Here is a 14,053-nt window from a genome sequence, read left to right on the forward strand (position 1 = left end):
GGCAGTTGTTTAGTTATATTTTAGTATTTTCATATATGCAATGCCTAATTTACTAATATAAATGCAACTTTTAACTTCCAAAAATAGCCTACTACCATTTTTTTAAAAAAATTGTATTAAATTTGAATTTTTTTTCTAAAAAGAATCCAAGTCATAAGATTATAAGCTACAAAATTTTAATAAAAAATTAATAAAAAAATTAATTATTTTAATAAAAATTATTATTATTGATCTACAACATAATATCTGTTTAAAGATAACTCTTAACAATTTGACATTAAACCTCACATCTTTGGTATTCTTAGTACTCGAACTTAATATATCAAAAAATAAAAATAATTCTTTTATTATTAATATCACTCGATTCATGATTTTGATAAAAATTAGAATTTAAAATTTGATATTATTTTTATTAAAAATTTTAAAATTATTATTTTTAAAACGTGAATTTAACATTAAAAAAAGAGAAAATAACCTCATTGACCAAAAATGCCTTATAATATACGATTTTAACCAACTTTGTTTGGATTTGCCAAAATGACCAACTATCGCAATGCGAACTTGGACTATCGCAATGCGAACTTTGACTATCGCAATGCGAATATGTAAATCGCAATGCGATAGTCGACAATCACAATTCGAATATGTAAATCGCAATGCGAATATGTAAATCGCAATGCGATAGTCGACTATCGCAATGCGAACTTGGACTATCGCAATGCGAATATGTAATCGCATTGTGATTTACATATTCGCATTGCGATAGTCGAAGTTCGCGTTGCGATTTATTCCAAATTCGTTGCGATAGTCCAAAATCGCAACGACTGGTGGTATTGCATTTGTTTCTTAAGAATTTTCTCTAAAAAGATAGTATTCGCGCGGACCTGTCGAAGACACGTATTACCACGACCACGACCACGACACGACACGACACGACACGACCCGACCCGACCCGACCCGACCCGAGACGAGACGGACGTCGGCGGCGACGGTGCGCGAGAGTCCCCCTTGTTCTCTATCACTCAACAAGGAAGTGGGAAAGCCAAGCCTTACATACCATTCCCAATAGTGTTTCCAATACTATGTGGGATTGAGCATTACCAACACTTGTTTCCAATACAATGTGATTATTCAGGAAACAATTAACAATCATGCACCTTAAAACAACTAAATCAACAACCAATTGCATTAGTATTATACGATTAAATATGTCATAATTAAAAGTCAATCTACAATCAATCGCGATTATTGCAATTTTAAGCAAAACATTCAAAAATAATATCACTATTTAAGGCTCAATCCCACATAGTATTGTGAACAAGTGTTGGTAATGCTCAATCCCACATAGTATTGGAAATACTATTGGAATGGTATTTAAGGCTTGGCTTTCCCACTTCCTTGTTGAGTGATAGAGAACAAGGGGGACTCTCGCGCGAATACTATCTTTTTAGAGAAAATTCTTAAGAAACAAATGCAATACCGTCATTGCGATTTTGGAATATCACAACGAACTTGGAATAAATCGCAACGCGAACTTGGACTATCGCAACGAATTTGGAATAAATCGCAACACAAACTTCGACTATCGCAACGAATTTGGAATAAATTACAACGCGAACTTCGACTATCGCAACGAATTTGGAATAAATCGCAACGTAAACTTGGAATAAATCGCAACGAATTTGGAATAAATCGCAACGCGAACTTCGACTATCGCAACGAACTCGGAATAAATCGCAACGTGAACTTGGACTATCGCAATGCGAATATGTAAATCGTAATGTGATAGTCGAAGTTCGCGTTACGAATATGGAAACTGATTTGCGATACAGGAGATCGCGTTGCGAATTATCGATCGCATTGTGATTTAGTTGGTCATTTTGGCAAATCCAAAAAAAGTTGGTTAAAATCGTATATTATAAGTCATTTTTAGTCACTGAGGTTATTTTCTCTTAAAAAAAGACATGGCATATGCTCCCAGCTCTCTCAGGCTTCTTTCTTTACAAGTAATTTTTCAGTTGAGCGACCTTTTCGCTACTACTTAAATAGGCAATAAATTACTTAGCTTACGCTCTCACTCGTTTACGTGAAGTACACGCTCTTCCCAGAACGTAATTAAAACAAATATGATTAAAGGAGAAATCATACACAGAAAAATGGCAATTTTCTCAATAAATTACCGGTGATCGGTATATTTATCGATATAACATCGGTTAGATTATATTTCTCGATCTAACACCTGTAACAGTAAAGCGCGCCCCCTGAATCGTGTTATACGCTGATTTGGCACCACGTGGGTATAGCGCGCCCCCTGCCTCACGATATACGGTGATCTGGCGCCACATTGGTATAGCGCGCCCCCAGATCCGCGCTATACCTGGGTATCTGACACATGGGGTATAGCGCGGTGCAGGGGGCGCGCTATACCCCTAAATACACGTCCCCATCTTCCCTATAAATACCCCCATCCTCAATCACTTTTATCACACCAAATTCTCTCAAATTGTCTAAATTTCTATCAAATACTCTATCTTTTTAAGGTATATTTTATAATATTTTTACTATTATGTATTTACTTTATTTAATATTTTACTAATATAATTCTTTTGCAGATATATAATAGAAGGCAGTCTACTTCGCTCGGATGAAAATCATATATCTCTACACTTTGCTGATACGGTAACATTTTAACGTTTTAATTTAATTTAAATTATTAGTAATATTTAGTTGATTTATTTAATGCATGATTATTTGATTAAGAATTAAATATCTCGACACTTTGCTGATACGGTAACATTTTAACATTTTAATTTAATTTAAATTATTAGTAATAATTAGTTGATTTATTTAATGCATGATTATTAGATTAAGAATTAAATATCTCGACACTTTGCTGATACGGTAACATTTTAACCTTTTAATTTAATTTAAATTATTAGTAATAATTAGTTGATTTATTTAATGCATGATTATTAAAGTAAAAATTAATTTTTGTAATTATTTATTTTTAGGAGAAGGACCATGTATTAGATCCTTTTATTAAGAATCTTAAGTTAGTGATACCCAGCCGTGTCTTGCCGTATTTAGTAGGTTGGATTCGGTTACATAGGTAGATATAAGGGTCACTGTAAGATAGAGCCAGACCTGATTTCTGCCTTAGTAGAGCGGTGGAGGTCGGAGACCACACATTTCATCTTATGTGCGGAGAGTGCACAATCACGCTTGAGGATGTTTCTATGCACCTAGGGCTTCCGATGGATGGAGATGTGATATCGGGGATAGCTTTCGGTTCTTGGACTACTTTGTGTCGGGATAGTCTAGGACGTGTCCCGGAAAATTTTATCGGAGGTAGGATACCGTTAAATTGGTTAGATGCCAATTTTCGGGAGTTGAGCGCAGACGCCTCTGAGGATGAGGTTAAGATGTATGCACAGGCATGCATACTGCAGTTGATAGGAGGGTTGCTGATGCCGGACAAATCGCGCAACCTAGTTCACTACATGTGGTTGCGACATCTTAGCGATTTTCGTCTCGTCGGATCATTCAGTTGGGGCTCAACAGTTTTAGCTTTGTTGTACAGGGAGATGTGTGAAGCCACTGACTACAGACGTAATGCTATCGGCGGATGTCTCCTGCTGCTGCAGTCTTGGGCATGGTATCGATTGCCCTTTTTATGTCCTGTTGTGAAGAACCCATTCGTATTTCCACTACTTCTGAGGTAATTATAAAACTGATTTTGTATATTAATAATTTTATACAGCATATAACAATTTGTTTTCCTTGAATAGGTGGTCTACTGATAGGAAAAATCATCAGGAGCTACCTGATGATTTAGAAAAAATTAGGGTGCTAATCGATCAGAAGGTTGGCACACAGGTATGAAATTTAATGTTTAAAAATCGATTTTAGATTATAGTTATATAATTAGATTATTATTTTGATAAAAATTATATATTATTTGTTTTAGTTTGAATGGGTGTCATATTCTACTGATGATGTGAGGGCGGTGATCCCACCTGAGTTGAGGGGTCCATCAGATGTTTGGATGGCGATGGTCCCTCTGATCTGTTATACGACCGTCGAGTGACACTCCACTGATCGCGTGCTCCGGCAGTTTGGTTGTTTTCAACCAATTTCGGAAACACCTCGCAATATGGACAAATTGCATAGCTTAGATAGACGCGGCAAGACAGATACAGATTGGCTGGTGAGGCATCATGAGTGGGTCGTGTTGTGGGAGGATCGACATCGGCGCCTTCCACGTAGAGAGCCCATTTTTACTGACTTCTTGATGTATGCTGAGGATTATTATGAGTGGTTCAACAGTAACGGGAAACTGTTTCTACTTCCCGAGGATGCACGAGGGCAGACCTTTCCACGACATCGACAGAGACGTTCACCGACACAACACCATCATCCCCCGACTCGTGGACGGAGAGCAGGTGCTTCCAGTTCATCCTCAGTTGTACCAGCAGGACCTTCCCAGTAGCCACCGCAGCCATATATGATGCCGTCATCGCCTTTCCATTACCAGATGTCGCCGCCGCCGCCTTCACCTGGTTTTATGACCCCGCCACCGTCACAGATGACCCCTCCTGGAGGTTATTATGGGTCTATGTTTGTAGATCCGACTTAGGGTTCATATACTGGATATTTGGCGGGTTCAGTCTCATCACCCATGGGCGCAGCACAGTCACCTCCTGTACAGTTTTCACACTCAGCGATGTATGGGTTTTCCCAGTTTTTGTAGGCCGGTGGGATAGTCAGTTTGTGCCACATTTCCTGGAACTTCATCATCATCGGAGTTGAATTGCGGTGATTCTGGGTGAATGAATAGTCCAGTCTCATCTCCGCACCAGGCTCACGAAGCGGTTCTTCTGGTGGAGATGATGGTTTCTCCACGCTCTCCACATTTAGGTCGAAGAACCTACTACTTGCACGCCTTCCCCTTGAACTGGAAGGCATATCGACATTGAGATCGAAAAAGCTCGTAGTCTAATGCCTCCCCCTGGAGCTTGAAGTCATCGTGTCAAATGGAAACTGCACAGATGGTTGCGTCGATGGCATCTCCATATGGTCAAAGAAATTTGCAGATGAATGCCTTCCCCTTGAACTGGACGCGGTGTTACCATACAGATTGTTCGTGGACCCACCTCGGTACATATCGTAAGGAGTTGCGGATGAATGTCTCCCCACTATGGCATTAAAATCATTACACATTACTGTAGTCGGGCTGTCAACTTGATCAACTTGTTCAGCCAGCCCATAGTGTGAGCTTAAAGATTGACCCCGAACAACACACACTTGAACAAAATGTGCATACATCTCAATAGCGGCGTCTGAATAATTACTTTGAGCTTCAACCATCATTTGAACATCATCATTGTTCGAAAGTTCGAACGCTGTATAAGTTAATGGCCACAATGATGTTGGAAATCTGTATTGCAACAACGACATTCTTCTGTTACTTCCAACATGAATCTTCCTCGAAATCTTCGTTATCAGCTCCTCAAGAGTTATGTTTCTCTTGAATGATATTTTAACATGCTCATTTGATACGAAAACAACGCCGGTTTCATCTTCTCGAATTTCACCATCATAATAAACAATAGCCGAAAGTCGCACCATTCTTTGAGTTTAAAAGTGCGGCAATATTATATCTGCAAAAAAATAACTTAAACAAACTTGATTAAATAAATTATATATGAACGAAAATATAACACAATTTTTTTTACACATCAACGTAAATAATTTAAATAATATAATTTTATATTATTACCTGCACCGTAAAACTATTTCGACGTATGCTCCCGCTTTTCAATTTTACAAACATAAAAATTAATTAAAAATAATTAGTATAATATTTTTTCAAATAATGATAATAAACAATAAGTATAATTAAAAACTTATAACAAAATTACCTTATAACAAAAAATCGCACGAACTTCTAAATCAAATATAAGAAGATTGGCAGAATTATTACTCGTTGACGGAATTGTTGTATTAATTTATAAGAGAGGAGAGATGCGAGGAGATGTGAGGAGAGATGCGAGGTATTTATAAACATATAAGGTGTGGTACCTGCACCGCGTTATATGTAATTATTATATAGCACGGATCAGGGACCGCGTTAAATATAATTTTGGTGCGCGCTATACTCCACGTGACGCCAAATCAGCATATAGCGCGGTTCAGGGGGGCGCTTTACTGCTACGGGTGTTAGATCGAAAAATATAATCTGACCGGTGTTAGATCGATAAATATACCGATCACCGGTGATTTTTGGGGAAAATCTCCCAGAAAAATGGCTAATTTTCTCAAATATTTCATTAAAAATTATGAATATCTCATTAAAAATATTTCTAATTTTAATTAAAGGAAAAGAGTACACTAACAACTCTTAAGGTACGTTTGGTTCACGGAATGTAAGATTACCAGTGGGAATAAAAGATTATCAGGGAATAAGATTACGGGGAATGTTACATTACTGTATTTGGTTGGTTTGGCGGGAATGTAAGATTACCATGTTTGGTTGAAGGAATAAAATATTACTGAAATGTATATTTTACCAAATTGTCCTTGTTCTATATTTTTAACAAGTAAAATTCTAAATATTTAAATAAAAATTAGTTATATAAAAATTATATATATTGATAATATATTACTTGAGTATTTAAATATATCATGTATTATTTTAATTTTAATTAATATTAAATTTTACATAATTTATCTAAAAATATATTAAAATTTTACATCAACATTTAACTAAATGTTTACATTGTGGAAACTAGCTTCAGTTCATATGTGACGCATTCACTAGGAGGTTTCTTGTATTTTTCAATCGACAAGGTTTACATTCTTCTGTATACAATAATTTATCATAGATATTCATAATAATAAAAAGATTTAAATTATTTTTGTTATCTAAGATACAACATTTATTATATCTTCTATATACAATAATTTATTTATTTATCTTTTATATTTATACTTAATTCTGCATACTTTATCATTATTATTTAGCTCATGGATTTATATTACAAAAATATAATTCAAATAAAGAAGAAAATAATAGCTACCTTGGAAGCAATTCGCGTAGCTGGGGAGGATGGTGTAACATCTCATTCAGGTCATGTTCCTGAATTGACTGCTGAAGCTGTTATTGATGATAACGTATGACCGCAGCAAGATCCTGTCTGAACTTCTTGGAGCAATGCAATGCATGCCCTTCAAGTAGGTGATATGGATTCTGCCTATGGCGAAGTTCTCTCTACAGGGGATGATCTCTTGCTTATAAAGCTAATGGATAGATCAGGCCCTATGGTTGAACAACTATCAAATGAGATAGCAAATGAAGCATTGCATGCTATTGTGCAATTTCTTATGGAGCAAGATTTGTTTGATATTTGTCTATCCTGGATTCAACATGTATGAGCTCTTCATTTTTTATGCTTTCTCTTCAAGCTGCTCTATTTAGACATTTTCTTTTGTAACTTCCCTATTAATTTCTATTTCTCCGGTAAATTTTCAGCTGGTCGAAGTGGTGTTAGAAAATGGACCTGATGCATTGGCCATTCCCATGGAGTTGAAGAAAGAGCTTCTGTTGCACTTTACATGAGGCAGCTTCCACGATGGATCCACCAGAGAATTGGGAAGGTTCAGCACCTGACCAACTTTTATTACAATTGGCAACGGCCTGGAAAATCGAGCTGCAACAGTTTGAAAAGTAAATCTGCTGGTTTTGGTTTTGGAATCCTGTGTTGTGTTTGCAAACTTCATGAAATGTTACTTTAGCTCGATAAGTCTTTTTCAATGAAGTGAATGTTAAGTGAAAGAAAAAAAAATCAAAAGGCTACTTAATGGCCGCCGATTATGCTTAACCTTGGCATCAGCAATTTCCCCCTGACTTGCAGTTTTCACTAACATGACCATGGATTACTATAAATTTTTAGGTGAAATGGTAAGACTTGCTCATAAGGTGGAAACTGTTGCTGTTGCCAAGTTTTTTGTTTTGTAAATAAATCAACTCTGCAAGTAAGTCCGTAACTAATCATAACTGTTTTCTGGTGGAATCAAAAGTGAATGCTGAAAATCTGTGTCAGATATTCCCTTGGTTTGTTGGGAAAACACTTTAACTCAGCCTTGACAGTATCTACCCCACTGCTGTACTTTACAATACCAAATATACATAAAAAGTTAAAACTCGGATTTAGTTTGAGTTGAATCTTAATAGTTGCAACTCTCTTTTGTATGTATATGTAAAGGCTTATTTCATTTCAACTCGGTTTCTATTCATCTCTAATATATCGCTTTTGAGTTGAATCTTAATTTTTGCAGTTTCCATTGCAACTCGGATTTAGTAAATCTGCTGGTTTTGGTTTTGGAATCCTGTGTTATGTTTGCAAACTTCACGAAATGTTACTTTGGCTCGATAAGTCTTTTTCAGTGAAGTGAATGTTAAGTGAAAGAAAAAAACATCAAAAGGCTACTTATACGTTTTTGTATGTCATGTATGATAGTGGTCTCTGATATAACTGTAAATGAACTTTCATTTTACATATGCTGGAAATTGCATAAAATCCTAACTAATTCATTTCTGCCTTAATCATGCTCGAGTCCCATGGAGCATTGCAGAAGATTTCTTGAAAGAACTCTTGCTAATACAGTTATCAAACATTATATTCCATTTTAGTGACACCACTAGTGTTGCTAATGGACAATGCGAAATTTGATTGAAGAACCATTTTTGTTTCGAAAACAAAACACATGAACTTTCAGTGAATCAAGAGTTGCAGAGGCATCTCAATCCAATCTCATTCTAAACTTACAAAAGTTTGTACAATGTTCAGACTTACAAAAGATAATAGCCGTAACATTCTAAACTTAATCATGTATGTTGGCTATATTATATACACAAAAAATTCTTCAAGTCAAAAGATTGACATATACTTGGCTAAGCTACACAAAAAAGTTGGGACCATATTCTAAAGTCATAATCAAAAAGAGATCGACATAATTGTAGAAGGACGACAATCAAAATGATGGTCTAAATTGACGGCATTCAACTAATTGCTTAATCACATAACGGCAGCAGTGACACCTTGTATAACAGAAGAAATAAATGAAAATCTATTGAAACCATTCACACAGGAAGAGGTTACAAGGGCAGTGAAAGCAATGAGTCCAATACGAGCATCAGGTGAAGACAGACTAGGGGCCATTTTCTATAAACGCTTCTGGCACATTGTGGGAGCCAAAGTAAGTGACTAGTACATAGGATTGCTCAATGACGATCATAATAGGGAGGACATAAACCGAACTCATATTGTGCTAATTCTGAAAGTTAAGACACCAAGTAGACTAACCCAGTTCAGACCGATTAGCTTATGCAACGTGGTGTACAAGATCATTTCAAAAATGCTGGTTCATCTAATGCAAGACTATTTACATATATGCATAGACGAGGGTCAAAGTGTGTATGTGCCAGGGAGACTGATATCAGATAACATCATCACAACCTACGAACTGTTACACTCATTCACACAAAAGAGGAAAGAGGGAAGGAAAGAAAAGGCTACTTCGCTCTAAAATTGGACATAAGCAAAGTGTATGATAGGGTAGAATGGGATTTTTTTTTTTGCACATGATGGACAGATCGGGGTTTGATGAAGAGTGGATCAGGAAAATCAAAAGATGCGTAACTACAGTCTCATATTCGGTGGCGATGAATGGTGAGACATAAGATCCTTCCTACCCCCAAAGAGGATTGCGACAAGGCAATCCATTAAGTCCATATCTCTTTCTCATTTGCGGCGAAGGCCTCTTAACCTTATTCTGAAAAACAATGAGCACTAGAACGTTCCAGGGTGTAAAATTGAACGAGTATGCCCCTCAAATCACTCACCTAATGTTTGCGGATGATTATTTAATATTTGGGGAAGCCACAACAAGTACAACAGGGAAGATAAAGAATTTACTTCTCATATATGGGAAAAGCTCAGGCTAGGCCATAAACTTGGATAAATTCGGATTAGTTTTTAGCATAAACGTGATTGATGCGAACAGAGGAGATGTGAGTAGAATATTGGAAGTATCAAGTATTTCTAATCTCGAACAGTATCTTGGGCTCCCTAGTTTGGTAGGAAGAAGGAAGAAACAAGTTTTCCTAGCGTTGAAGGAGAGGAAATCGCAAATTTAGAAAAGATGCTCTACAAAAGACTGTGGGCAAGTGAATGTCACAGAAAAATAAAAATTCAAATATGGAAATTATGTCAAGATTTAACCCCCACAAATCATATGCTCCATTACAGACGAATCATGAATAGTCTCAGATGTCAGTCATGTCCAAATCAAAGTGAGACAGGAATTCACATTATCAAGGATTGCACACCATGAAGCAGCATTTGGGAAAAGCTACAGTATCGTTGGCCAGAACAAAGCACACAGTGAAATTTTAAAGAATGGTTGAGCTGGGTATTAGAGAATTATCCAAGCAATAAGCATGCATAAATTCTAGTATGCATCTGGGCGTTGTGGTATGTCCGAAACAAAAGGGTACATGAAGAAAAAAGATTAACCAAAGACGAATTAATCACAACCATTCAAAGCCAGTGCACAGATTTCAAAATGTTGAATACAATACTTAACAACTAGAAGAAATCAAACCAAACACAGAGAAGTTCCAGTTCAATAAACAATGCATCAGTTTCAAAAACGAAGAAAAAAAGGTTCACACCTATAAAAACATACCTGGTTTCTCAATGAAAGATGGATAACTCATTTTAGATTTTGAATGGGTTTAACTGCTACAACTCAAGTGAGCTCAAATCTGGGTGCATTGAAAAATAGTTGCATCTCAATTAGTCCCATGAACCCATAAAAATTAGAAAAATAATGGGCAGATCAGTGTAGTAGTAGAGAAAATACAGAAACACGAGTGAAAACACAAACCCATAAAAATTGAACAATGAAACAAATTGAAATATCAACGCCAAGAATCAAATAAAAATGTTGAAAATATCAATGCCAGAAGCAAATACCTAAAAGGGAGATGGGACACTAATACGCCAGAAGCAAATTGAACGCCAAATCGAAGAAGCAGAAGATTTTCTTTCAACCAGAACCAAACGGGGGTATTTTAGACAACGAAACTGGGAATAAGCAAATACCTAAGAGAGACAGGGGATTACTCGGGAAAAGAGAAAAGAAATACCACTGTTGATATTCATTCTTTTCCTGCACTTGGGAATGAAGCCCATTTAAACATGGGTATCGTTACCTGAAAAAAAAAAAAATATTCCTCCCAGAAATAAAATATGACGTGAACCAAACGGGTATTAAAAAACAAAAGAACAGTAAAAAAAATGTCAGCTCAAATAGGCGACCTGACATCATCTAACCGCAATAACTTCACTACATCATGTGAAGGATTAACAATATAATCAGAGGAAATATCACGTTCGGCAGTTAAATATATTATAAGGAAATATGATACTGAAATGATATTATTTTTTTAATATTTTTGATAATATTTTTGATAAAAAATTACTTAAAATATTATTATTTTTACCGGAAATATTATTATTAGGTGTTTTATCTGGTTTGTTAACATATTCGATAAAAAATTACCTAAAACATTAATATTTTGACACTTTACTAAAAATGTTAAAAAACATTAATATTTTAAGTAAAAAAAATATTTTAAATAATTTTTTACAGAAAATATTAAAAAAAAAATAATATTTTCGATAACGTTTTCTTTAACCTTATATTTTGGGCCCTATTGCATAACTTCCCATATACTGAACCCCAAAATCAACAGCAGATGCCAAACTAGCCAAATGACCAGCTCATGATTACCTTTTCTAGAAACGCGACGAAAACGATGATACCAGTTCTGTTAAACAAGAATATGGATATGAAGATAGCGGCACATGTCCAATCCGATTAGGGATGGGCATGGACCCCAAGCCAACATATTTTGATCTGATCCGATTTAATTAGGTTGATTTTTTAAAAATAATTGAGTTCAAGTCAGATCGGGTCAGGTCAAATTTTTTAAATGTGATATTCGGGTGGAGTCGGATTCGGGTTTAAGATTTAACTCGAAAAAAATATAATTTTATCTTATATATTTAAAAATAATTATAATAATACCCTTCTATATATTATTTTTTTTCAATTAAGTTAATGTTTTTATTGAATAAAAATATTTTTTTATTATTTCAGGTCGGGGTCGGGTCGGATAGAATCTTGTTTCATGTGGGTCAGATTAGATCTCTGGTGGAGGAGTCATTATTCTCGGATTGGGTCGGTGGACCAAAAATTCGACTCATACCCATCCCTAAATCCGATCCGTTTAAAGAGGACAGAATGCTTGAAGACTGTCAACCTCAGCTTCGACATTACGAAAACCACTCCCAAGCAATTGTCAAGTCGACAAAGACTCCCCAAAGCTCCGCTTCAATAACTATATAGATGCCAATAAATTTGTTGTAACCCACCATCCAGCTTCCGTTGCAACCCCGGAGAACCCCACCACACTTGGCAGTACTATCCACTTGATTCTTACTCCCATCCGAGTTTAATTTGATCCAACCTAGGGCAGGCCGACACCATTGAACAAGGACGTTGGTACTACGTATAACAGGCGCCATCATCTCTTTAGCCCGTGCAACCTCCTATTGTGCACACAGCAAAGCCGATATAACAATGGAGTTTTGGTCAGAAGAGCTCTCATTGAAAACCCAAGAATTTCGATCTAGCCATATATACCAAAGGAAGGTTACGAAGAGAATGTCTCAATCCTTCGTTTGAATCCCAAACCTCGAAGCATCCATCAAATTAAAAAATAAACCTAGTTATCAATTCCGATGATACGAACTCATCCAGTCGATCCGCTCTCACAAAAACAGCAAAAATTACTTCGGTTCGCGGAAAACATGGGACACATCTTCCATGGCGAAGTTACAAATCGGGCACTTTTCATCCTCCGTAAAATGGTGGCGCACTCGCTGAGCATTAGTCATTAGCTTTCTGGAGCAAGCAAGCAAAGAAAGACTTTAATCTTTTGCAAACCTCGAAAACCATTTATTAACTTCCAAAGTCGGGGGTTATTTGCAGCAGCTGAACCAGTTCGAATACGATACGTAGTTTTAACTGAAAAATGAAGATCCATGCTTGCTTTCCAGCCAACAACGTCACCAGCAATCCACGAAACAGGACCCCGTGTTGCTGCAATACAAAGAAGAATATGCATCGAGAGAAGATGATGAAAATGCTTCCAGTCCCTGTATCGGCCACACGTTCACTGGAAACAACATGCGAGATGCGAAGGAACATAGGTTATCCACTACAAGAAAATTTTAAATTACCGATGGAAAATTTCCGACGGATTTAAAATCTATCACAATTTACCGATGAAAATAAATGATTTCGTCACAAAATTATGATAATATTGTAATTTTCGATCGAATGACTTTTTCCGTCAGAAAATTTATTCATTTCAATAAAAAATATCAATTTAATTTATGTCGGGACAATGATTCCGTTGAAAATTTTGTTCAACTTTAATTAAAATATACTAATTTAATTTGTGATGGAATAATCATTCTATCGGAAATAAAAAATATCAATTTAATTTATGACGGGACAATGATTCTATCGAAAATTCTGTTAAACTTTAATTAAAATCTACCAATTTAATTTATGATAGATTAGTCATTCTGTCGAAAATTAAAAAAAAAACTACATTTAATATACAACTACCTATTTCTCTTTTCAACCCCCCCCCAACAAAAATAATTATATCTAGTTAAAATCTATTAAATGTTAGAGCTGTAAATAATTTTAAATTATTTTAACAACCTATCCATTTTCTTTACCTTTCTCATTTTTCATTTCTGTGTATTCCCTCATTTCTCATTCTTTCTCAATTGGCACTAGAAATTCACTCTTCCAAATCTTCTCTACAGGACCACTCCAACAAAGTCACTCTTCTAAATCTTCTCTGGGATCACACCAACAAAGCCACACCAGAATCTTAGTTGAAGGT

General features: G+C 35.9%; 1 protein-coding gene across 1 annotated transcript; it reads left to right on the forward strand.

The window, feature by feature from the left end:
* The first annotated feature begins 7,193 nt into the window (after nucleotides 1–7,193).
* Nucleotides 7,194–7,663, forward strand: LOC120133687 (TORTIFOLIA1-like protein 1). Its single transcript, XM_039150222.1, has 2 exons — nucleotides 7,194–7,428; nucleotides 7,532–7,663. The coding sequence occupies exons 1-2, from the start codon at nucleotides 7,219–7,221 to the stop codon at nucleotides 7,616–7,618; spliced, it is 297 nt and encodes a 98-aa protein (XP_039006153.1). The 5' UTR covers nucleotides 7,194–7,218; the 3' UTR covers nucleotides 7,619–7,663.
* Nucleotides 7,664–14,053: the final 6,390 nt, after the last annotated feature.

Source organism: Hibiscus syriacus, unplaced genomic scaffold, assembly GCF_006381635.1.
Source record: "Hibiscus syriacus cultivar Baekdansim isolate YM2019G1 unplaced genomic scaffold, ASM638163v2 tig00001777_pilon, whole genome shotgun sequence".
NCBI lineage: Eukaryota > Viridiplantae > Streptophyta > Magnoliopsida > Malvales > Malvaceae > Hibiscus > Hibiscus syriacus.

Bases quoted from the DNA above. Each gene is read 5' to 3' on its own strand.
- LOC120133687 (XM_039150222.1), top strand. From the start codon at position 7,219: ATGCATGCCCTTCAAGTAGGTGATATGGATTCTGCCTATGGCGAAGTT. The intron at 7,429-7,531 runs GTATGAGCTCTT...GTAAATTTTCAG, and splicing joins GTCTATCCTGGATTCAACAT to CTGGTCGAAGTGGTGTTAGA.